At 34.6% G+C, this 25,685-nt stretch overlaps 3 protein-coding genes across 6 annotated transcripts in view; 1 reads left to right on the top strand and 2 right to left on the bottom strand.

Moving 5' to 3' along the window:
* Positions 1 to 430: 430 nt before the first annotated feature.
* Positions 431 to 19,943, bottom strand: osbpl1a (oxysterol binding protein-like 1A). 2 transcript variants are annotated; one of them, XM_067415806.1, is made up of 29 exons: positions 19,600 to 19,943; positions 17,041 to 17,166; positions 16,878 to 16,963; positions 16,610 to 16,684; positions 14,889 to 15,000; positions 14,677 to 14,762; positions 14,446 to 14,590; positions 14,191 to 14,258; positions 13,980 to 14,024; positions 13,024 to 13,097; positions 12,784 to 12,847; positions 12,587 to 12,688; positions 12,392 to 12,514; positions 11,092 to 11,173; positions 10,895 to 11,001; positions 9,949 to 10,111; positions 7,866 to 8,058; positions 6,235 to 6,310; positions 5,995 to 6,129; positions 5,660 to 5,757; positions 5,094 to 5,276; positions 3,766 to 3,873; positions 3,585 to 3,674; positions 3,370 to 3,496; positions 3,129 to 3,245; positions 2,719 to 2,842; positions 2,489 to 2,579; positions 2,097 to 2,117; positions 431 to 1,461 (listed from the first exon to the last, which is right to left on the bottom strand). In XM_067415806.1, exons 2-29 carry the CDS (start codon positions 17,162 to 17,164, stop codon positions 1,359 to 1,361), a joined length of 2,922 nt encoding a protein of 973 aa, XP_067271907.1. In that variant the 5' UTR covers positions 17,165 to 17,166; positions 19,600 to 19,943; the 3' UTR covers positions 431 to 1,358. The 2 variants fall into 2 exon arrangements, with proteins under 2 accessions (XP_067271907.1, XP_067271908.1); XM_067415807.1 differs by lacking the exon at positions 19,600 to 19,943 and adding an exon at positions 19,216 to 19,387.
* Positions 19,944 to 20,219: 276 nt separating this feature from the next.
* On the top strand, positions 20,220 to 25,519 carry trmt13 (tRNA methyltransferase 13 homolog). Of its 2 annotated transcripts, none has more exons than XM_067415802.1 (11): positions 20,220 to 20,362; positions 20,498 to 20,547; positions 21,658 to 21,724; positions 21,824 to 21,883; positions 23,257 to 23,326; positions 23,496 to 23,602; positions 23,804 to 23,971; positions 24,076 to 24,148; positions 24,250 to 24,324; positions 24,409 to 24,814; positions 24,891 to 25,519. In XM_067415802.1, the coding sequence occupies exons 1-11, from the start codon at positions 20,228 to 20,230 to the stop codon at positions 25,078 to 25,080; spliced, it is 1,401 nt and encodes a 466-aa protein (XP_067271903.1). In that variant the 5' UTR covers positions 20,220 to 20,227; the 3' UTR covers positions 25,081 to 25,519. The 2 variants fall into 2 exon arrangements, with proteins under 2 accessions (XP_067271903.1, XP_067271904.1); XM_067415803.1 differs by having other exon boundaries at positions 20,222 to 20,366.
* Positions 25,265 to 25,685, bottom strand: part of lrrc39 (leucine rich repeat containing 39) — a 48,510-nt gene continuing 48,089 nt past the window's right edge. For both annotated transcript variants that reach the window (XM_067415804.1, XM_067415805.1), the window contains exons 8-9: positions 25,542 to 25,684; positions 25,265 to 25,403 (exon numbers count right to left, since the gene is read on the bottom strand). In XM_067415804.1, coding sequence (XP_067271905.1) covers positions 25,333 to 25,403; positions 25,542 to 25,684 — 214 coding nt within the window. In that variant the 3' untranslated portion in view covers positions 25,265 to 25,332. The remainder of the gene's footprint in view (positions 25,404 to 25,541; position 25,685) is intronic.

The raw sequence follows: 25,685 nt of genomic DNA, 5'->3' as shown, positions 1-25,685 counted from the left end.
CACCCACACAAAATAAATAGCTATGGGGTTAAAAGACTGCATTAAGTTACTATTACAGCTCCATGTTTCTGTTACTGACGAACTTTCAATTTTAAAACAGACGAATAGCTAACTCATGATAAATACATAATTAAAAGAAGCTAGTTATATTATAAAATAATATAACAAGACATTAGTTCAATAGATTAGTGACACCATGGAGGCATCCCTCTAAATAAAAATCAACCACAACAAAAAGAGCAGCAGAAATAGACTCACTGTTCTAATACTGTGTTGTGAGTGGAGAATATGAACTGTGAATTTGCATATTTAAAGCTGTAATCCAAACGTAACAGTCATTTGCAAACTCAATTGTGTTTTATACCACATTCCACACTCGGTACAGTAGGAATGTTAAAAACTTAAGTTAAAAGTGACAAGTGATTTTTTTTTTTCTCTCCAAATAACAGAAAACCGAATTGGACTCAGGCTTGAGCCTTGGGAGGGCACACAAATTTACAAATCCTACATTATTGCTAATACAGTACACTGATATTACCATATCATGGCCAGCTTGTGACTATGCATTGTTGCATATGCATCTAAATATGAAACTGAAAAATCTAAATTCAGTTATACCGAGCCCCCATCCTTCCCTTGGTGGTCAAAATGACCCGAAGCCCGAAAATTTTATCCAGAAAGCTTGTATCGTTTAATTTTTATAATATTTAGTCTATTTTTTTAATGCAGATTTTTTTAACCTTTAAATGACTAGATTTTATCAATAAATAATATCATTTAAGCACATTCTTCAAACTTAAATTCTAAGTAACAGCTAACAGCTCAAATCAACTCAAAATATCTTACATTGGTCAATTTGGGCATCTCTACTGACCTCTTGTGGGGAAAAAGTAATATAACATGATATTTCATGCCACTATGTATTTTTGGTAAAGTTTTAGTGTTAGGTTTTCAGTGTATACTATATAGCGTTCCTCATATGCCATTCATTCCCAAGGGGATCAAATTGACCTGTGAGGAAAGGACTTTTTCCTTTTTTATTTCAAACCCATAAACTCCTCAAATCCAGTCAATTTATTTGTGTATTCATGGTTCAAGTGCGACAAAAGTCCTACGGTCTTGGACCACTCCGATGAACACTCAATTTTTGATTAAAAAAATTTAACAAAAAAGTTTAGGGTCAAAATGACCTAAGAGAAGAATGAGGGTTAAAACAAAGTTGCCTTTTGAAAAAGTACTGTATGTGTGATATTTCAATTATTAATCTGTCCTACCAGCCTAAGGTACTTGTTTTTATAGTTAAATCAGGGGTAGTCTTAACTATACATTTATCAGTGACAGTGCAAGATTCCTGTTGATCAGTATATGTCCGGTAATTGGGAATAATCACGGTCCCAGTAACCGCTGGAGAACAGCCAGTCCTGAGAGCCATTGTGTGGATTTGGACCTGGATGAAACCACCTGTTTTGGGCAACGATAAAAGATTGAGATCAGAAAACACATAAAAACATGATAGTTGATTATAAAAGGGACCAGGGACCTAAGGGACTTGTGGTCAGTCAACTTAGCCAAACATCAGTAAGAAAATGTTTCTTTGACCCCCATTACAATAATCTCTTTCTTCATTTAATAGATTCAGTGGAGCATTTGGCTGTAACACTTAAACCGGGTGTAAAGTTTCACCGTGCCCTCGCAGTAGAAGGCCAGAGAGCTCTGTTTACGTTGTCTTATTCCACATTAAAAATAGATTGTCTAAGGGGGACCAAAAAAAACAACACTCATTCCTTTGGTGTGAAGTGCCATTTACATATAATAACCGAAAAAGACTGTAGACTTACTATATTTATAAATTTGGTGTAATACTAGTATTAATTTGACCTATTTGAGGTTTAAATAGTTTTTTTTAATCATAATGGCCCACACACAAATGTTTTACTATCATTGTGAATGAGATAAATAGTTGCAAATGTTATTTTATAAATATAAATTGTGCAATAATTACAGACTGTGGGTACAAAGATCCCAGGAGGGATTCAGGAGTGAAACTGCAGACGCAGTTGAATGCAAAGGACAGATTAGGAAAACAAGCATCAAACCTGGGGCCCAAGGCGACGTTTCTGCTCTCCGCAGTCACAGGACAGATGATAATGCCAAAAGAAACAAAAGGGGAAATAGGATTCAATGCAAAGGACAGTGTCCAGTAAATCAGGACTAAACTAAAGATAATAAATGGTGTAATAAAGTCTAATAAATGACTAAATTTAGTGTGCATAAAACAATTTATGCTGTTAGTCACAAGTAAACCCTAATATTACAACAACAACAAAATATGTGTTTACATGTGCATCTTACATAGCATAGTTACTAGGCAATGACTAGTCATTTTACTTGATTGATTATGATTTTAAGTAGTAAAAATAACTAGTAACTTTTTGAAAAATCGCATAATTGTGTGGAACTACAAAACTGTAAAAGATTATTTCTGCACCTCGACTTCCACTCATCATCCGACTTCGAGCGGTTCTTACGTGCCGCCCTCTGTTTCTCCTCCAGTCGCTTCTTCTCCTCGCTGGCCAGGTCTGGGATGACCAAAAAAGGAAGTTGAATCTCTGAATATTTCAATGTTGCTGCTTTGCGAGAAGTTCTATAGATTTCGAATATTACATCATAAACACAGCAATGGCACAAAACTGTCCACAGAAATATAGAGACACATACCGATATCTCCGTTCTCCATGGCCCGTATGTCTGGCCTCAGTCGGCTGTCCGTTTTTGGGATGACCGTTTCAATCTCTTTGTCCAGCTCGTTGAGTTGCATTGCGAATGTAGTGAAGTTGTACATCTTTTTATATGCAAAAAATATATATAGGAAAAATGAAAAAAATATAATAGAAATGTTCAATTGACAGATTTTGTGGCATAATGTTGACTACCACAAAAATTAATTCTAACTCGTCCCTTTTCTTTGTGTCAAATCACGTCAACAGATATTGTTCACCTCTTGCAGCTATACTATTGAAACCATGATGTTATGAACATTCATAAACTGGCCTCATTCACTTGCATTGTTTTTTTTAAAGAAAAGGAGGGACAAGGTATCTTAGAGCATCAATTATTCTGGAACGGACCTCGGTAGAGTTTGCTGGTCTAGGTGCTATTCTCCAGAGCAACTGACTTCCTGGGATCACATCCAGTGAATCTCCACCTGGTTGAGGTGATTCTTCTGATTCTGATGTCTGAGAGAGCTGAAACACAAAGAAAACAGTTATAAAACATGTACTGTATCTCTCACATTTAGTCTTATTAGTCTGGCACCATGACAATAGACGGGTATCTTGACGAATGTTGTATGTAAACGTTCAGAAACACCTGTTTACTGCTTTTCTTGTCTTCCGACGCTTTCTTATCATTCTTCTTTTGAGTTTCGAACAGAACTGGGTCGACTATGTACATGCACTCCGTCCATTTCCCGTAAAGAATGAAAACCTTCTTTTTGCTATGTGGAATTAACAAACAATAAATGTAAAATAGCGTGGCCTTGGTGTGAACAATTATCTTTGAAATTAAACTCTCAAACCACTGACCTCTTGTCCAGGATGTAGCCTTCAACCTTATGTAATTCTTTCCCAAAAAGGCCACATGGTTTGAAAGTCAAGCAGCATTTTTCACCAGTTCTATTGGCATATATCAGTCAAAATAATCCGTCATTAGTCAACTTTGTAAAGTGAAACCAGAACTACATTTACAGAAGAGTCTGGTTGATACCTGTGGTTGATAACCTCCATACTGCCATACTGTTCGATCCACAGCTGTCCCACGATGATGTTGTGGACACAACACGTGGGGTTCGTCCATGTGTACGCCTCATTATGCCTGTAACGAGTTTTCATATATGACATTTACTAAAACACTGTGTCTCTAACCGGGTGTACGCATTCATTTGTTTTCACAAACAAATCATGATTGACCAAAAACTTTCGTACCAAAAGTTATTCTATATTTAGGACATTTTTTAGAAAAATTAAATCACACACATGCAAAATTCTTGTACTCTTGGAGGGCTAAAAAATGTTTTTAGAAGACATTTTTAGGGTTGCGAAGGGACTGAACATTTCAAAAAAGTTTCAGAAATGTTCCAAACATTCTTGCAACTCTAAACTTTATACACATTTTATATTTTATTTATATTTAATCTTAAATATATTACATCATATACTAGGGAAGGATAAGGATAGCTTCATAAAATATGAGCTGTGAGGTTTCACTCTATAACAACACCGATGTGAATTTGTACAGCTGGCTAATTAGAGGTCTGTAATCTGGGTCTTTATAGAAAGTGTTAATTGTGTTTGAACTGTTTTGAGGTTGTGTGGAATGCCCTTATCTAAAAATGGTTCAGCCATGTTTTATGCAAATGACTAGCCTCAGGCACCTAGTGGCTCATTTAAAATACACCAGATTTCTTAACATTATGCTGGGTTCACGCACGCCATGTCGTAATTACTGTAATTATAAGATGACAACTGGTGACATTGAAATTGTAAGTCATTTTCAAAATCAATTGTGTTTTATACCCCATTCCACACTCCACACGGTCTGAATCTTACCAAATTAAGTTACTTTTTTTTTTTCATACCAAAAAATGAAAAACTAAACGGACTCAGACTTGAGCCTTGGGGGACACCCAAATTGACCAGTTAACAAATCTTTAAACAAATGTCCTTTTTTTGTAGAACTAAAATAGCACATTATTGCTCTTACAGTACAATGCTTACATGGTACATGTTGGAGCTCTCAGAAAATTCAGTTTGCAAGTTGTAATTACGATTTTTACAAGGTCGTGAACTCTTTTTACAAGTCAGAATCTCACAACAATTTTTTTACAACAATTACAACAATTCCACCATGGTGTGAAAACACTAAGAATGAGGTTAAGAACAAATTCATGTCTGTACGCACATGTGAATTAGGTGAACATTTTTTCATGAAAAATTCTCCTGTGCATACAAATACAAAATAGTCCACGCAATTATTAGCAAATGAGAACCAATGTGCAGATATTAGTCCATATGTGCTCCATCGCCCATGCTTACTTGGGAAGTTCTAGAGTGATGATGCCCTTAGGTTCGGCCTCCACGCTTTTGCCCCAGAACTTCAGTTTGGGGTAGATGGAGCCATGAAAGACAAAGTCCTTCTGCATTCCCTCAGCATGGAAGGCGCTGACGGGAGGATGGTGGCTAACTTGTTCCGATATCAGCCGGAAACCAAGATCATCCCTGAAAGTTGAGGAAAAAAACATGGTAACTATACCCAAGAGCAAAACACACAGATATATTGATATTCACACACTAAGGGGAAAAAGTTACAAATTAACAGTCAGAAAAAGAAAAAAATTTGTGGGCAAAAAAGGTCCATTGCCTATTCTCAATAGTGTAGCATTGTATGAAGCAAAACGCACACATAAGTCCCTTTAAAAACAAAAAAACGTTCTGTTAGTCAATGTGATGAATTTGAACTCGCTGTGAAATCCGTTTGGGAAATCTTTTGACCCTGTGTGAAATTGATTCATACTGAAATTACTGATTTGCCGAACAAGGGTAAATGTGACCGAACCATAATTCCAATGGTAATGCTAACAAATTAACATTCAATCTCTCACCTGACTAGCTCGTATGTTTCTCCTAGCAGGGGGTTGAAGGGTTTACCCGTCCTTTCCCACTGAGACGCCACGGCTGATACCGCAAATGCTGCCACACACTAGAGAGAAAACACGAATTCACTTCCTTAGACGATATTAGAAATCTATAGGTTAGACTAGCAAAATGAATTTTATTTATTTGACAAGATATTTAGTACAAGGTTAACTAATATTTCATATTTTAAGTCCAAAGATGATAAAAAGTTGGCAGATTAATTGGCCATTAGTTATATTTCATAGTCATGTTAGCTTGTCATGTTTGCTTGTCATTGAAAGTGTACATTGTTTTTTTTTACCTTCATTCTCTCAATAGAGTCGTCTGAAGCATTGGCCTGGTGGATGAGGTAAGTGTGCTCCATATATTCTGTTAGCCTTTGTAGAAAGCTTAGCGGCTCATTAAAAATAACCGGCATTGTGATCTTAGATAGCTCCTGAAAGAGAGATGGAGATATGGAATGAATGAAAAAAAAGAGTGTTTTGAATGAAAAAAAGACATTGTCTTAAAGTTGAAGGTTACATGATAGTAAAAACCTCACCATCCCGATACACTTCCTCAGTATGCTCCAGATACTGAAGTCATTTCTGGAGAACATGGGAGCTGGTAAACTCGTCCTGTGGAATAATTAAAAGTAACTGAGCTGTGCCTTTTCAGCTTCTGAAAAAATCCTGTTTTCATTAAAGGGACATTTCACTCAACATTATTTACAGTTCATGACAGTCTGCAGTGCGAGCTTCCTGTCATTATATAATGATGTATGCGCAGTAGCTCAAATGTAAAAGTAAATGTTCCCAATTGAGATTTTGCAAGCGAACCTAATTTTAATTCTTTATATAGATTTCGGCATCCAGTATAAGCGCAAGTGCCATTTTGATGAACAACACATGTCTTGCCTTTCTGTCGTAAACAAAAACAGTGTCAGCCTCATGTGTGAGGCCTCTCCCGCACATGCATCATTGTGTGACAGGAAGCTTGTGACAGGAAGCTCTCCAGACTGTCATGAATGAGCTTAGGACTGTTTCTCGAGGCTGTGGATTACAGGTAATAATGTTGTAAAAAAAAAATCAGTTTCCTGCATAGACCGATCGTGTCGCTTCATAAGACCTCAATGTAGCGTCAGGAGCCACTGCTATTAATTTAGTTTTGTCTGTATATGTTTTAACAGTTGCCATTGACTTGCATTATATAAATCCCCAAGGACCACGGTTTCAGCTAAAAACCTTCTTTACTGTTCTACTGAATAAAATAAAGAAGACACCTTCATCTTGGATGGTAGAGAGAGTGAGTAAATTAACAGTCAATCTTCATTTTTGGGTGAACTGTCCCTTCAGTTCCACTAAAATAATGAAAAACAGACTAGTTAACTGTTTCCATGTTAACTGGCATTATCATACAGATGGAACACGTCTAGACTGGTGTTATCAGACAGGTAACGGAAGCTTTATATCTTATTCAGCAAAGCAAGGCCAGTGTCCTGATCAGTTTCCGAATACTCAGGATACTCCAAAACCTTCTCTTTTACATCGTACGCATGGCGTTAAAGTATAAAGTAAATATTGTGAACGATATGAGAAGTTTCTAAAAAAGAGGGTATATATCAAAATATTTAATGGATAACAAGAAATTCACAACGCACGTGTGTGTGTGTGTGTGTGTGTGTGTGTGTGTGTGTGTGTGTGTGTGTGTATAGAGCACTACTCTAAATACAATATTATAAAATAGATTTATCCAGACATCAGATAAAAATACTCTATGATCGGATGTAAAGTCAGTCAACTATCCGCCAACAGGCCATCAGTCAACATGCCGAGCCTTAAAAGTTCAAATTACGGCGTTAAACTCGGCTACCTCATCAATCTTTTACTGTTTCATTATGAGCACCTCTTCTGGCCTTGGCTCGCTAAATTATTTACCACAAGACACAAACCAAAACAAAACAGAGAAGTTGCGTCTGAGAAACTGGACAAATAACAACAAAGCGACATTAAAAAACAAACTGGGCCGAATGTTACGTCTAAGATAACATTTAATTTTATACTCTGTACTTTTAAGTTTGCTTTTATTTAACATTTCCAATTACTTTGAACTTCCAACTTTAGGTAAATATTTATAAAATAAATACTTGCCATGAAAAGTTGGTATTGTAGTTTGTTTGTTCTGCATTCCTACCTGTGTTTCCTCACTCCATTAACTCTGGCCACCTCATCTTCATCCTCTTCCTCGCCACGTCGGTCTTCCCGGGACATCCTGCCACCGAGATGAGTTGGGACGCTGCAGTAGAGCTCGGATTTGAGGTCCTCTCCGTCTTCGTACGAGTGGCCGGCCGTCTCAAAACCGCTCAGCACGGTCTCAGTGTCCGAATCTGTGGCAACCAAGCACAAACAGACATGGCTCAGCGGGACAATGCCTGGCCGAAAGAAACAGGCTCTCAGAGGAAACCTGAGCAGGGGATCAGGTGGCGTTTCATGGAACAGGAAGTGACTGGACACATCACTGAGAAAGGTGGTTCATGATTATGAAGCTCACTCTGAAGATAGACTGTAACAGTAATTACACTGCAAGTTGTTGATAAGTATAAATTGGGCTCATGGTCTTTAATGATATTGTAAATCATGGATTTCATATGATTGTGTTATAGGAATAATGACGTAAATCTATATACTTATTATCTTGAGATAACTCATTGTAATAAAAGGTGAATCGTTGAGAACTTGGTGCACATGTGGGAAATGCAGGTTTGAATTCATTCTGCACAGTTTTATGATCTAAAACATTTTTATCACTACTATTTTATTCAATAAAAGAAGCAAATGGGTACACCTAAAACGTTACAGAAATTAGCATATTTACGTTTGCTTTTCATTTTAAATGTTCTTCATTACTATATCTGCAAAATATGATGTATTTTTTTACTTGTAAAACATGGAACAATTATTTAAAAGGTAAGCCCACCCGAAAATGAAATTCTGTCATTCCAAACCCGTAAGACCTTCGTTCATCTTCTGAAGATATTTTTGATGAAATCTGAGAGCTTTCTGAACTTTTAAGGCCCAGAAATGTAGTGAAGAGTTTGTTAAAATAGCCCATGTGCCTCCAGTGGTTCAACCATAATGTTATGAAGCGACAAAAAAACTACCAAAAATAACGGCTTTATTCAACAATCTCTTATCTTCCATGTCACTCTCTTAAGTTATTCCCTTTGTTGGGCTATTCACAAAATGCAGAGCTTCCGGGTTTTTATGGCAAAATTGTGGTGCTTTTTTCTTTGTAATCGCTAGATTACATGGCATGGTACAGAAGAGATTGTTGAATAAAGCCATTATTTTTTGTTTGTTTTTATGCACAAAAAGTACTCTTTTCGCTTGAAAAAAAAAAGGATGAACCACTGGTGTCACGCGGACTATTTTAACGATCTATTTACTACATTTCTGTAGCCTGACATCAAGATGTTGGGTCTGTGGACACACCATTGGCAGGGCTCAATCCGAGGGGCCGGATACATGGTTGTCTTTCAAATTCCCTCTGCATCCAATAGGATAGCGCTACAACCAACAAGAGCAACGAAGAAGGTGAAGCGGTTTTAGTTAGATTTAACTTTTGGCAAAACACATATTCCTTTTTTAAGAATGACTTCAGTGTCGTTCTTTATTCTTTTCTCAAAAAAAGTCGAGGCAAGACCGCTGTTCGCTAGCTTCTTTGTTTTCAAGTAGCATATGGAACCGTCCCCACTCTGCCATCATTATGTTAAGCCCCGCCCACCGACTCTATTCACGATGTGATTGGGCTGACCAGAGTTTGGCTTTTCAAGCTCGCAAGCCAACGGAGAGTTGCTAGATGACCCTGGCTGCAAATTACATTTACTGCCGGTAGGGTGCGTCTAGATTTCTAGGCTAACATTTCTGGGCCTTGAAAGTTACGGTGATGTTGCGGTCTATGGATGGCTCAGAAAACTGTCAGATTTTATCAAAAATATTTTAATTTGTGTTCCAAAGATAAACGTAGGTCTTACGGGTTTAGAACAACATGAAGTTGAGTAATTAATGACAGAATTTTCATTTTTGGTTGAACTAAACCTTCAAGGCATTCACTAGGAGTGCCGATAATTATTTTTATGTTATGGCCAATAAGCAATAGCCTAAATGGACGCTATTAAAATGATTATACACTTTAAATTATACAAGTGAACAAAAACATTTAAAAGCGTGATAGGCGTATGATAAGTAAATTAGGCATCATGTTATAATGTACCCACCAGACAGAGCGTCATAAAACTCGTCTTCACTGAGGACGCTGCGGGGCGACGATCCTTTGACAAGCGACTGCTCCAGCTCGTGATGTTCAGTGGCCAGCGTCTGCAGAGCCTCTGATAGGATTTTATTCTTCTCCACCTCATGCTCCAGTTTCAAACTGCGTGACTGGACAAACAGACACACTCAGAAATCCACTATGCAAAAAACTCATTGTGGAATATAATCTGGTAGATTTCTCATATCTGACCCAATGAATATGTTAGATTTATCTATAAGCTAGTGTGCTCCAAAAAATTTGCATTTAGAAGATGTAAGCATTCGAAACGTACAGTCTCTCACTTCCGCCAATACGGCTCAATGATTTTGATGACATCACTCTGCACTTCAGCTTCTTGTTAGATTTTCTGTCCAATCAAATGCTCTCTAGAATATGAATCGTCCCACCCCCACATTATAAATAGACGCTGAAGCTGCGGCTGAAATCGGTCACTTACTATTTTCTACATGGTGAATGGCACATAATTCATTAAATAGGGGATAGGGAACGATTCAGACTGCGTAAATATTTTTTCCATTGGGACAAATTAAGTTAGTGTCATGTGAACCGCCGCAGTGCACACACAGTCTTTTTTCGGTCCAGAGAAACTATAATATAGAGCGGATCATATGACCGAATCAGAGCAGAGACAACAAAACCCATTTTAATTCTGCACAAAATCCTATATTGTACAGTAATAATGGAGGAGATTAGGAGAAGAAACAGTTAGAGATTCAGTGGGCCTTTAACAGCAAAATATGTGATGAAAACTACATTTCCCTTGATGCTGTACAGAAAATTCCACCAAACAGAGAACCAGTGACAAGCAAATAATAATGCACTAATGCACTTATGGAAATGTGCAGCGCAGTAGATACATAATGGACATGTGCAGCGCAGTAGATACATACTCCTTCCTGTCTGGAGAAAAGCCCCAGGCACTGGTGCAGTGAGGAGCAGGTTTCACTGGAGGTTTCGCAGACCTCCTTCAGCTTCTGAACGACTGTCGCAGGAAATCCTTAAAAAAAAGCACTGTGTCTTTAAAAAACAGATCTACAGTATATGCAGTTTGGGCCATTAAAATGCAGCAGATGATTTAAGCCCTTACGTTCCTCCAGGCCATCTTCTTTCACCATGGACAGGAGGACCAACACATCAGCCTCCAATCTCTGATGGCACAACTCAGCCCGCTGCCAAACAAAAGAGGAACAAGACAAAAAAAAAAGGGATATTGTGGAAGAGAAAGGTTATGAGTATGACTGTAAGGAAAGGTATGGTTTAGTCAACTTTACTACTTCCTGTGGTTAAAGCAAAAAGGGGAAGTCAGAATTCATTTTCCTTTTACTGCAGAAATATATGAGCATGAGACAATATCTATTTATAGGTCTATATATATATATATATATATATATATATATATATATATATATATATATATATATATATATATATATATATATAAAAAATACACTCTTTTGTTTGAAATTGTGGTCTTGTTTTTTCAACATTTCATGGCATTTTAGTGTATGTACACACACACACAATATTTTACTGCTGTGTAAATTAAATATAAATTAATCCTTAGTAAAGCTACAAAAGTTATTCAGTCAAGAGCAATGCGCTGATTTGCTGCTCAAGAAACATTTATTATTTTGAATCAATGTTAAAGAGGATTCTTTGATGAATAAAAAAGTTCAAAAGAACAGTATTTATCTGAAATAGAAAGCTTTTGTAACATTATAGACTACCGTTCAAAAGTTTGGGGTCAGTAATAATTTTTTATTGGAAAAGAAATTAAAGAAATGAATAACATTTATAATGTTACAAAAGAGTCTATTTCAAATAAATGCTGTTCTTTTTTAACTTTATATTCATCAAAAAAATAAAATTGTACATAACTGTTTTCAATACATTGATAATAATAAAAATAAATGTTTCTTGAGCATCAAATCCGCATATTATAATTTCTGAAGGATCATGTGACACTGAAGACTGGAGTAATGATGCTGAAAATGTAGCTTTGATCACAAGAATAAATTGCATTTTAAAATATATTCAAATAGATACAAAAAAGTAATATTTTAAAATATTATTACAATTTAAAATAGTTGTTTTTATTGCTATCAAATAAATGCTGTCTTGGTGGGCATTAGAGACTTCTTTTAAAAACAGATTTTGAACGGAATTGTTTATATTAAATTATATTATATTATACTCTCATTTTTATTTTTATTAAAATGTTTTTTCCTGACTGAATATAGCTTTCCTTGTCCAGCCATCTTTGTCATAATTTCTGTAAAGATAAGGTTGTCACATGATAGTTTCAGAACATCCTCGTAGAAGAGGAAGAAAGGGCGGTCACATGCATTTTATCAGCTGATGTGATCGCCAAGACACACATTTCTCACCTGAAGTGAGTCAGAAAGCTCAATTACAGACACAATGTTGTCTTCCTCTTCCTCGCTGTCTGGGTCCTGTGAGCAGTAATGTGTGCTAAACGCTGAATGTTCCTCTATGGCCTCCAGCCATCTCTGAAAAATAACAAACATTTACATAATACTCTCCACTCCAGAATTAAGAAAAGGAGCAGAAAGGAATCTCACTTTTCTGGTGTCTTCGGGGTTGTTCTTCTGTGACACTTTGAAATGGTGAACACTGTCGTCAAAGTATTTGACCGTGAAATAGCAGTTATCCTTCGCTTTAATCTGAAAGTTGCAAAGAAAAGCAGTTTTGCAAGCTTGTTCAAAATCCCACACAACATGATTCGGCATCTTATGATAAATCATAAAATGGTTATTACCATGCACTGTGCTTGTGTTAGCGGTTTGGAAACTTGCCGGCGAGTGCTTGAATCTGCATCGGACCTTGGTGAGTTGAAAAAAGGATGAAAAATACAGTTTTCAAAAAAATGTTATGCAACTTTTGCTAAATATGTCGAATTCCATCAATTTTGCTATCATTCAATGTTATTATATATTATAACATTGTCATTATCATTGTCATATGTCATTATATTTTGGGAATAGAGGCAGATACTCACTGTTTAGGGTACCATGACAAGACTCCATCTTGAAGAACTACCCAGTAGGAGTGCCAGCCAAAGAACCTTGAGCTCTACAATAAATTAAATAAACAACAAAGAAATTCAAGAACAGAAAGAATAAAGAAATAAAAAGAATAAATATAGAAAGAAATAAAAAAATACAGAAAAAACAGAGAGAATAAATAAAGAATAAATTAATACATAAAGAATACTTTATATATATATATATATATATATATATATATATATATATATATATATATATATATATATATATATATAAAAACAAATAAGCAAATACAGAAAGAATAAACACAAATAAATAAATAAAATAAATTCAAAAAGAATATGATTTAATACATATTTTATAATAATTAAAGTATTTCTATTCCCATAATAATAAAATTATATTAATAATAATTCATAAATAAAACATCATATTAATTATTTGTATTTCATTAATAATTAGAATATTCCTAATTGCATAATATTAATAAATAGTAAAAATTATAAGTTGATTTGAATAAAAAAAAATTAATACAAAAGGGACGGAACTTTTGAACTAGCTGAAGATGTCCAAATTTTTTATTTAAATATTTTTAAAAATCAGCTGGGTTTTTTTGTCTTTTGGACTTAAACGTAAACATATTTTATGTGAAATCTCTTATTCTGGACAGCACTAAATAAAAAATAACATGTTTTGCATGATTTATCTTATTTTGTTAAAATTATTCAAATTTTTACAGAGTCTGCACGTGGTTCACATACTTTTTTTGCAACTGTAAATACAAATAAATAAATACAAAAAATAAGCAAATACAGAAACAAATAAATGTAGAAAGAATAAATTAAATAAATAATAAAAACAGAAAGAATCAATAATACAGAATGAATAAATGCAGAATACAAAAAGAATAAATAATATATATATTATTATGTTTGATAAAGCATACCTTCCAAAGAGGACCCTCGAATGTTTTAACATGTCGCGTCATGCCCTGTACAAAGTGATCATAAATGAGTGTAAATTATGCTAAATATCAGTGTTATGATATATGGTGATGGACAAGGTATTTTTTGAAACCAGCCGCACAAGTTATGATAAAAATATTGCATACATTTGTGACACTCTTACATCAGAACGGTTCAGTTAAATGAACCTACTTTCACAACATTTCCTGCAATGATCTGCTTCATTTCAGCATCATTAGCCAAGTCAAAAACAGTCTGATCTGAAAACAATTATGCAAAAAGAACATCAGCATGTTATGAGTGACCACAAAAGATGATTCATAAATCAATGGGACTGTACAGTAACAAAACTGAAACAGAACATTTATAGAACTGCACAGGTAATTGAGCATATAATGAGTTAATATGATGTTGAAAATGATGGCACACTAAGTTGTCGCCCAGTACCGTTTTTGTTCTTGACGTTCGGGTTGGCCTTGTGCTGCAGGAGTTTGACGGCACACTGCTTCTGACCCCTGTAAGCGGCGCAGTGGAGCGGCGTGTTTCCCAGCAGGTCCATGCAGTTTATGTCCGGGGGTTTCTTCATGTTTAGCTGCACAATTAAGAAGATAGTTATTATCAGCGTTTAAACAACGTGAAATGATGTAGACGTCTTTAAAATGGTTAGGCAAATGTTACCAGTCTAGTGAGGGTAGCTATGGCCCCTTCCCGCGCCGCCTCCAGCAGCTGCTCCTCTAGTTTCCTCTCTTCAGTCCTCTCCGCAGCTAGTTAGTAAACAAGTATTAGCAATAATTTAGGAACAAATTATTCGGCACTCGGCAGATTTTATCCAAAGCACCTTCAGCACACATTTAGTAGAGGGACATTTCATGCAGTTTCAGCATGCTTACCCTCCAACATGCTTTTAATCTCAACGCTCTGAGTAACATCTTTAGGTATCTGCGCCGTCCCGTTGATGACAAAAGGACAAGCGTCATATTGAAGAAGCAACATGACAACCTCCTAAACAGCAAAATCAGCATTCAGCATTCAGAGACCAATCAGTGTTCGCCATTCAGCATACATCTGGTATTCAGAATTCAGTTGAGTAGCTATTTCGGTTAAAAACATAATATTCATTATAAATATTTTATTAATAATTAATATATTACTATTTATATAATATTAATAATATTCATGAAATTACTATTATTGTAATTATAGATTGTATAATAATAACATTTAATTAATAATTATTGTTTTCTGTCAATAAATGTAAAAAAATATATATTCATGATAAGTATTTTATTAATAATTAGAAAATTACTAATTATATGATGATGATAATAATAATATAATTACTATTGTTGCAATTATAGATTGTTTAATACTAATAATAATAATAATAATACATTGTTTTATTAATAATAATCATTATTACAATTGTTGTTGTCATATTTATGCCTAGTTCTTTTGTCAATAAAAGTAAAAACCTTTTTATATATATTCATTATGAGTATTTTATTAATAATTGGAATATGTCTAATTGCATAATAATAAAATAGTATTAACAATAAATTATAAATAAAACATAGTAGTATTTAGTATTTCATTAATAATTAGAATATGACTAATTGCATACTAATAATAAATAGTTATAATTAAAAAAATGATTGTAATTTTAAAATACATAAATTGTAATTATTATAATAGTAACATCATAATAATAAATTGTTTTTATTATTATTATTATTATTATCATCATTAACCATTGTTGTTGCAATATTTATTCCAAGTGGTTGTCAATATGACAATAAAAACATATTATTCTTAATGAGAATTTTATTAATAATTAGAACATTACTAATTACATACTAATATGAATAAAAATATGCCAATAAAAATATATATTAATTATTAGTATTTTATTTATATTCAGAATATTACTAATTGCATAATATGAATAATTAATAATGATAAATTATAATATTACTAATTAAATATGTCAATAAAAACATAATATTCATTATTAGTATTTTATTAATAATTAGAATATTACTAATTGCATAATACTATTAACAATAATAATAAAGAGTAATAATAATAAAATGTATATTATTGTTATTAGAAAATGTATAATAAAACATAATATAAATTGTTTTATAATAAATTACTATTGTTGTCATATTTATGCCAAGATTTTTCAAGTCAATAAAAACTTAATATTCATTATGAGTATCTATTAATAATTAGAATATTACTAACTACATAATATCAATAATAATAATAATAATAATAATAATAATAATAATAATAATAATAATAATAAATGTAATATTATTAATACTTATTAATACAAATATTATTAAGTAATTGTAAAATGTATAATAATTAACAATACATAATTGTATTAATAATTATTAATACTGTTTTTTTTTATATTATATTATTTATGCCAAGTTGTTTTATGATCTGAAAGGTTGCAAATGTATTTCTATCCTTGTTTTGGACAGTCTAATTGTTGTTAAAATGTTGGGTGCTATTTTCTTTAAGAGACCCTCTAAATGGGGACATTTATCCATCAAATAACCGGAAATAACTGCTTATTATCCATAGTCTCAGTGCATATTACTTTTCTCCCTGTGAATGCTGCTTTATGAAGGGCCGTGTCTCCAACATTATTTGGCACGTTGGCTTCTGCTCCAGCCTGTAGGAAGCACAGAAGAGCTCAAATCAGAAACTCTCACAAAGCCCTTCTTCCAATCTAATTCTTCTCATAAACATACACATTGCACACACATATACAGCTATGAAAAAAAAGAGACAATCAATCTTAAGTGGTCTCTTAATTTTTTCCAGAGCTGTTCATCAAAATTATATCAAAAGACTGAGATCAATACCTTCAGTAATGCTTCAACAACATCCTTGTGTCCGAAGTAACTGGCCAGATGAAGAGGCGTCCAGCCATGATTTGATTTGCTCTTGCCTGAAACAATGCAATGCCATTAGAAGTACTTAAAAAGGTCTAGAAAGATATGAACGGCCAATGGAAATGTGTCGCACCTTTGCAGTTGATGTCGATCTTAGCCTCCTCCTTTATCTTGGACATCAAAAGCTTCTGGATACCTTCTAGGTTCCCGTTCCTGGCATCCCTGAGGAACTTCTCCTCCGGGTCCAGCTCATCCATGGCTTTACCAACAAAACAAACAGAAAAGCATTACAAACCATAAATCTGAGCCAGTAAGTGTGAAGAAGGGAAGGACTGCGAGACATTGTAGCTGAACACTTCAAGATACTGTGATGTTGTGAAATCCATTGTCATTTTTATTAGCCTTAAGCGAAAATTTTGAGGGCAAATTCTTTGAATTGACTGCCATGTGATTTCCTTGTTTAGTTTGGAGGAAAAAGATGACAAGCACATGACACCGCTTCGATACGCAGGAATTTTCATACAAAATAGAGCAGGAATCTATTCATCATGGTATTGGATTGCATTATATGTTTTTGGTTTACTCTTTATTTTAAGGTGTCAGTACAATTACAGTGTAATAATTATACATTTAACAAATAACTAAATGTTCTTACTGTAGTTAGGATGAGGGTTTGGTTTACAGAAAATAAATTTCTGCTTTACAGAAAATATATATTTTGAAATATTAATGTTTTTTTAATTTGTGGCAGAAACAAACTCTTATGACTTTTACCATGACAGGAAAAAGTCAAAACTGTGCCAGTCAGAATTGTGAGATAAAACAAACTTCCATAAGTATGAGCCCCATATTCTTCTATATATGGGTGATTATATGATGTAGGATAATATTTTTTCAAATGGTTATATACTTTTTATTATTTTAACAATTTGCTACTTATTGTCATGGATCACAAGATGTTGCAGGCCATAACAATACAATATTTTCTCTAAAAAGTGCCTTGTATAGCTGAAAATCATGATTTCTTATTCTTGATTTTTTTCCCCACCATGTATTATTGTGTAATCAAAATATTTTATTTTACTTTTGGCAATATCTCATTTATTGTATTTATAAAAGTACTAATTAGTCATTTTCCTAATTCTACAACATTAAATTGTACAACAACAGCTTTTATCTTGTAATCACAACTGCAAAAATGTGTGTCCATAAATCTTGAGTAAATTATTTTACCGTACCACACTTTGCCTTTAAATTGGCAGAATTATGTCCAACAACAGCAAGATACAGGAATTTATGTCACTTTTCCTCACTGATAAGATCTGAAGCATTGAAATGTGTGTGCGCTATCTCAAAGAAAATATTTTAATCTAAAAAGTTCTTACACCAAGTTATTTTGTAAAATGTCAAAATTGTTTGTGTCACACAATGTTAAAAGAAAAACAGAATCTATCACTGATTACACAGTGAGTTGTTTAAAAGTCTTTTAATCATGATTTTATTAGTGCTCTGTGCTAGCTTTATGCTAGCAAGTAGAGTTTTTAGCTAAAAAGATTAAAATGGCAAATTCTGTAAGGGTAGAGTAACATTGTTGACAGTATGTGACAGAATTGTCAGTTAACGGAGTTGACAAAAACAATACTGTAAAGAAATCTGTTTTTCGTTAAAAGTAACAAAACTTGTGTTTGGCAAGCACTAAATTATTAAAATTGTATATTGTTTTCAATAAGATAGTGGAAAGCATTTCTGTTTCGTTTTTCCCGTTAACTTTTTTAAATGTTTTTTGCAGTTTTTGCATTTCAGAGACGTCGATGTACAACAGCTACTGAACCATCCATGAAAGAAAAATGCCTTGGTATGTAGATTAACAACATCACTTTTAACACAATAACCGTTTGGTAAAACCATAAAGCTTTCTTTGTGTTGAATGTAGGTCAGTAGCCTAACTAGTATATTTACGCCAAACCAGGTCTAAACCACAATTTAACCGAATAAAAGTGGGAATTGACAAATAAAAATAACCTGGTTGTGTTTCCAAGACAACTAGATCAATAGACTATCCACGGCATAGGCTACATTAAATTGCAAAAGCTGCAGTAGGCCTACATTTTTTTTTTCCTTCAATGAAAGTTACACCAAAAATTTATGAAAGCGCGGTGCTTTTGTAAGTTACGCCTATAACGGCTGAAAGATGAACAACAGTGAAGATACAATTTTACCGTATACATAAATTAATGCACAAAAAGTGGACTCAGCAAAATCATGTTACTGTCATGTGACTTTAGACCTCTCAAGTCTGGGCACGAACCTGTCTGAGATAAACATCACCAGAAGTTTTCAACTTGATCAACCGTCTTCATTTTATTGCTTCATATCCTTGAAATAGTAAAGACAACTGAGACTTAAACGATAAGATAAACCCTATGCAACGCATAGAACCGGTTCTATACACCGACTCCTTTTCATTTAGAGCATTGGAGATCTTGTCAGCAGGATGTGGGTTTATTATGACTTTAAGGCTATTAGGTGAGAATTTGGACATGAGTTGCAGTCAAAAATAGTCGATATGCATAATTAAAAATCCAAAAACTATTATAGCCTATATACAATGCAAGTCTAATAATCATAAGGTTATTCATTAAAAATATATTCAAATATTTTACTTAAAAAAAGTAATATAAAGAAGACTTGCCTGTTTTTGAAAGTTAAAGCATGACTTGAGTTTCGAGACACGCTAACATCCCTAATCCAGAATCACTCCGGAATAAAAACTAAAAATACATTAAAAAAATACTTCCATAAATTATGCTTTATCATAGATTTGACAAAGCATGTGATGCACGCTTCCTGTTTGTGTAACTCACACATGTGAGTCTTTCCTAATAGTGCAAGGTTCTTTACAAACATCTTCCATAAACATTTTACAATCTGTTGTGCAACTACACACAGAATGTGCGCGTGCCGCCTCTCGCGAAATGAACCCAAACACAAACTAACATGATCATACGGCAGTATGTAAATGACCAGCTGACTGACAAAACAAATGATGACGATGCAATTCCGGTTTCGACAAAAACATTAAATATATACGATAAAAGTCTACAACAACAACACTCCTCCTCCCTCCTTTTCCCTCCTCCTCCTCCTCTTTCCCCTACTACTACTACTACTACTACTACTACTACTACTACTACTACTACTACTAATAATAATAATAATAATACATAAATATATACAATGTCACAAACATACATTTGTCGTTGACGACTTTTATTTTGAAATGTCTTGCGGAAGTCAGTCAGGTTCGTCCGTCCATCAGCATGGAGGGATCCACAGGGGACGGCGTGTCAGCGCCTTTACCTGGCCGATGTGCTTTTTATGTAGTAAAAAAGAAACGATACTGCAAAATGATTGTTGGAAGTGGGAAAACCTTCTGCGGGGAACATGCAAATGCTGTATGTTAGTGAAAATACGTTCTAATGTACATGTTATCCTGCTCTGAATGAACGCGCTTCTTCTTACCTTGCTCCCATTAATACTAGTTTATCAAATAAGTAACTGTTTGCTTAAACTTTGTCATTTTCATATAGGGAGAAGAGAGTGAGAAAAAACGAATCCCCTGTCCTTTGGACCCAAAACAGTAAGACCTTTCTCAGTAAGACTAACTCTTCTGAAAAGTTTGAAGAGGTTTCTGTAGTCAGAAGTATAAACGTGGAACTTGTAGTTCAGTGCAAATAGTTCTGGAAATTCAATAAATCATTTTAAATCGTGTTAAATATTTAATATGAATACTGACTAATTTAGTGAATTATGACTAATGTGTCAAACTGTTTTTCAGTTCCATCTTTGTCACCACAGTCAAGATAGAAAGGTTACTGTGTATTATACTGTAAAAAAAAAAATATTTTCAAAATATTATACTTTCATAAATGTCTGACTGTTGACAAAAATGACAGCTATGAAACCCAAAAGAGGAGTATTTAAATTAACCAATAAAACCAAAGATACATATTTATTTTATGTTTGTGTTATGCATATTTTTGATTGTGACACACACACACACACACATATATGCTGTCATTTAATTAAAATGAACTTATTAATCACACATTTCTGTAATTGCAATTAAAAAATCTGCATTTTTAATATTTTTGCTATTATAATTTTTTACTATTATTAAATTAATGTATAAACAGCTTAAATAGGGTATATTTTTACTTATATAATGCTGGTCAGTTAGTGTATACATTGTATACAAGTTTTTGACCAATATTTTCCACTTCTGATGTCATTTCTAGCAAGAAATTACTATTGTAGTAATTAAATATTTCTTTAGTTCTCACCAAAGCTCTCTCTTTTTTGCTGTAGATCATTAAACTGTTACGCTGCCTTAGAAGTCTTTCCAAAATTCGTATTGTGAGTTGCCTTCATGCACAAACGTCTTACAAGTCATTGTCTAATAAGGCAGCGAAGAAACAATTCAGCACCCTAGGTTTCTCGGACGCAGCCATAGACAGGACATTCATAGACATTTTCTTTTGTCTTGTCACGCTTGAATGGTTTTAAAAACATTTGCATGAATAAGAGCGTGATCATATTATGTCACGGTACTCAAATGATGACAGAAAAAACGTATCCTCCATTAATGGTGTTAAATAGTTTTAACGTGTTAAACTGAATAATTTTTATGCATGCGTTAACTGGCTAATTTTGAAATTGAAACAAAAACCATCTCTCTTTTTCTAAACAGCACTGTATTTGAAGATAATTTGGCTAAACATCTGAAGAAATGTAACTCGAAGGAGAAACCAAAACCTGTATGTATGAATAACTCCACCAACCCTTATCTCTCAAGAGTAAATTTCATAGCACAGTTCTTCTGCTAATAACTGCTATGTTTGATTTGTGTATATCAGATTTATTATGTGAAGGACATCAATGCTGGGTGTGCAAGTGAAGACGAAACCATAGAAGAGGTAACCGTACTGTCTATGAGCATTTATCTAAATTTCATAGCTTTAAAGGTAGGGTAGTTAGGAATGATCTAAAACACTTTTGTGCAAATTTGTTTAAACTTTCTTTATATGTCAATACATAATTAAAATGTAAGTACTCTTAAAAAGAGAGTATAAAAATCAATTAACTCTAGACTGTTTAATCTGCAACAAACACTGCTAATTGCAACCCTAGGAAGAGCAAAAGCATTCAAAATGCACGGTGCTGGGTTTTGCAGTCAGCGAAGCCAAACAATGCAAAAAAATGAAGACACTAGGCCTACATGTAAAGGCAAAAGTCTTTAGATAAACAATGAAATCAAACGCAAGTAAATATGGGCTTGGCTTTCCAACGATGTCGAGAACTAAGGGACCTAAAAGGGCTGAAAAATTACTCATTGCTGACTGTATTTCTGCTGGACAGGTGATCTATCATTTTGATTATACATTTTTTCAGTTTATGTTTTCATGAAGCATGTATAACTACTAACTAGCACATGTAGCTGCATAATATAGCATAACATTACTTAGCATAAAGTTAAAATGTTATACACTTAGCCATTAGTAGAGATAATAAATACTCAATATGCTTAGCTCAAGTTGATCGCTGTTGTGTTGAATTGCGCAAAATGTAACTTTAGATAACAAAATGCATGTGTAAAAGCTAGTACACCGCATCCAGGAACTTTTTTTTAGAACTAATCGGCAATGCTTTCATCATGAAAACTCTTACATGCAAAACACAGTATATGTTATGAATCTTACGCGAAATTCCTCTTCATCACAGTATAACTGATGTTATTGGGGGGGGGGGGGGGGGGGGAATGTTAGCTTTTAGCTAATTTTAGCTTTGCCTTATAAATATAATTAGCTCGTTACCGAATTAAACAAAAATATATTTTAAAAATGTCCAGTACCGGTATTCTAGCTTGATAGTGAGTACTAAAAGACATCTTATTTGTTTATATTCATACTGATAATTGTAGATTTTTTATTACATGTGATTCTGACATGATGTCACTACATGCACACCGCTCCTCTCAGGTAAATAATGCGTGTTCCAGCTGAGCTGTCGCCGGTCGGTTTGGCGCGTTCATGTATTTTGGGGGCGTGGCTTTGGAAAGAGCCCAGAAGGGAGAAGGTGGAGTGAATGGAAATAATGAGCTGTCTTTAAAACAGTCGTGAGAGGTCCACAGACACTCAAATTTTATACTTTCTTTTTTAGAGTACTTACATTTTAATTATTTATTGATAGATAAAAAACGTTTAAACAAATTTGGAAAACAATTTTTTTAACCAATTCTTACCTACCCTACCTTTAAAGAAGATAAGTGCTTAATGATGTGTTAATGCAGGTATCCATTGCCGATCGATCCAAAGAGGAATTGGATGAGTTGATTGTGAAACTCAAAACTGCATTACAAGGTAAGCAGCTGTCATTTGGGTTTTATCACGACTATCAAATCTGTTTATGTTATTCATTCATTTGATGCCAAAAGACATTATGAACAAATAGGGGAAATAAGAATTGGTGGCTTTGATGTTGGAGGGATTAATGTCATTTTTGTGTAATTATGAGGTATGTTTTCCTCAGGTCTAAATACCAAACTCGTTGAAAAAACACTCTCACATTCTGCTCTATATGAGCCTCTAAATGACCCAAAAAATGGAGATTCTGCTTTTAAACACCTCAAGCAACAGGTAAATCATTCCAGAACTATACATACTGTACTTTATATCAGGGATGGGCAACTAAAGTTCTACAGGGCCACTGTCCTGAAGAGTTTTGCTCCAACCCTGATAAAAACTCATTTGCTTGAAGCTTTGGTTGAAACCTCATTAGTAAAGACGTATCATCTGCAGGTTTGTGCAGGTTTGATATCATATCATCTGATTTCACAGGCTTCGATTCTTGGAAACATGGAGATTTTGGAACTGCTCAGTCCAAACAGATGCTACATAGAGTTTGGGGCAGGGAAGGGAAAACTGTCACATTGGATTCACATTGCACTTAAAGCAGCTGAAAATGTCCATTTTTTACTTGTGGAAAGGTCCAGCACTCGCTTTAAGGTTTGGTGTCCTTTGCATGAAGCTATCCTTTCCTCAAATACAGCAAAATATTGTTCTTTCTGCTAGAAAGTGAGGTTCAATTTGAATTTGATGCGATTTTTAAGGTAGATGGCAAGCACAAAAATGCAGACTCGACATTTGATAGGCTTCAGGTTGATATTCAGCACCTTGATTTACGTGAGTAAGCTTCTAAAACAGGTCCTTATGATGTTAATATTGTTTTTCAGACTTTTTCTTTGATCTTCTCATAAATAATATTTCCCCTTTGTACCTTTCAGGGAAAGTTCCTCTCCTGAGAGAAAAGCGACTTCCTGTTATTGGTGTTGGGAAGCACCTCTGTGGTGCAGCAACTGGTAGACTAGAATTCAATAAACATAATAATTGTCATCGTGGTATCAGTCCTGCAAGATTGATGTAGTATCAACTTGTCTTCACAGATCTGGCACTTCGCTGTTTATTTGAGCACAACTGCATTGACAAAGATGATGACCCTCCAACCAAGCGTGTAAAACTTAATCAGACGGAGGGTGCTGGTGATGATATGAAGCCTGTTCCCTCAACCGAAGGCAGGGAAACTGGTGAAGGACTCATAGTGTCAGGACTGGCCATTGCTCTCTGCTGCCACCACCGTTGCGACTGGAGTCACTACGTGGGAAAAGAGTTCTTCAGGCAGAAAGGTCTTGGACCGGAAGAGTTTGCTGCTTTTCAGCGCATGTCAAGTTGGGCCACTTGCGGGATGAGAAAATTCAGCTCCAAGATAACAGAAAAAACAACTGAACTTAAAACCGATGAAGAGGAAGAACACGAGATGAGCGAGGAAGCTCTGCCAGACACTCTCAACGGGTGAGTTTTCTGCTGATCGACCAATAAGTATTATGTTAAGCTCATGATTTCATTTGTTAACATTCCCTCTTCGCAGTTTGATGTCAGTTGAAGATCGAGAACAGATCGGACGGCTTTGTAAGCATCTGATTGACCATGGAAGAGTGTATTACCTCCAGCAAAAAGGCTTTGAAACCAGTCTGAGATACTACACAAGCAGAGATGTGTCATTGGAGAATGTGTTATTAACTGCCATTCCCACTGACAATCAGAACAGAGATTCTTAAGACAAACAAGCACAAGTGCAGGACACATATCCTTCATTTTATTTGATCAATGTTTATGGATTTTATTGTAGTTCATCCACAAACATTAGTTATGACATACTAGCAGGAAGAAGCAACTCAAACAAATGACAGGCAACAAAACATTTAAAAGAAAGAAGTGCTCTTCACAGGACTTGGGGGGACAATACTTGACATGATGGACTGGAAGATCAGGCCAAAAGGCAGATGAGCAGACAGAAGCCAGCATGCAAGTCACAAAGACGATGCGGTCTCTGACGCGACGTCCAGTGTCAGATTTAGCACTGACATGAAATTTTGGGATCCTGCAATAGACATTTAACGCAAAAGTTGGTCATTAAGAGGCTCTGAAGGCTTTCATTCCAGTTCTGTTTTATTTATATGTTTTATAATAAAGTTCTGCTACACTTTCGGCACACAATACATATTGAGTATGGCATAACCTCTTTTCCGGGCTTCTTGGATGTAGTAGTGCATGAACTCGCGACCAAACATCTCCCTGTCATTCTCTTCCTCGTCTACATCCTCTTTTAAATCAGGAAGCATCACGTCATATGTCAAAGGATTGTCTCGGAAATTCACAAACC

The sequence above is a fragment of the Pseudorasbora parva genome, chromosome 14 (genome assembly GCF_024679245.1).
Source record: "Pseudorasbora parva isolate DD20220531a chromosome 14, ASM2467924v1, whole genome shotgun sequence".
NCBI lineage: Eukaryota > Metazoa > Chordata > Actinopteri > Cypriniformes > Gobionidae > Pseudorasbora > Pseudorasbora parva.
The sequence above is the reverse complement of the archived record's forward strand: the minus strand, read 5'-3'. Positions and strand labels throughout refer to the sequence as shown.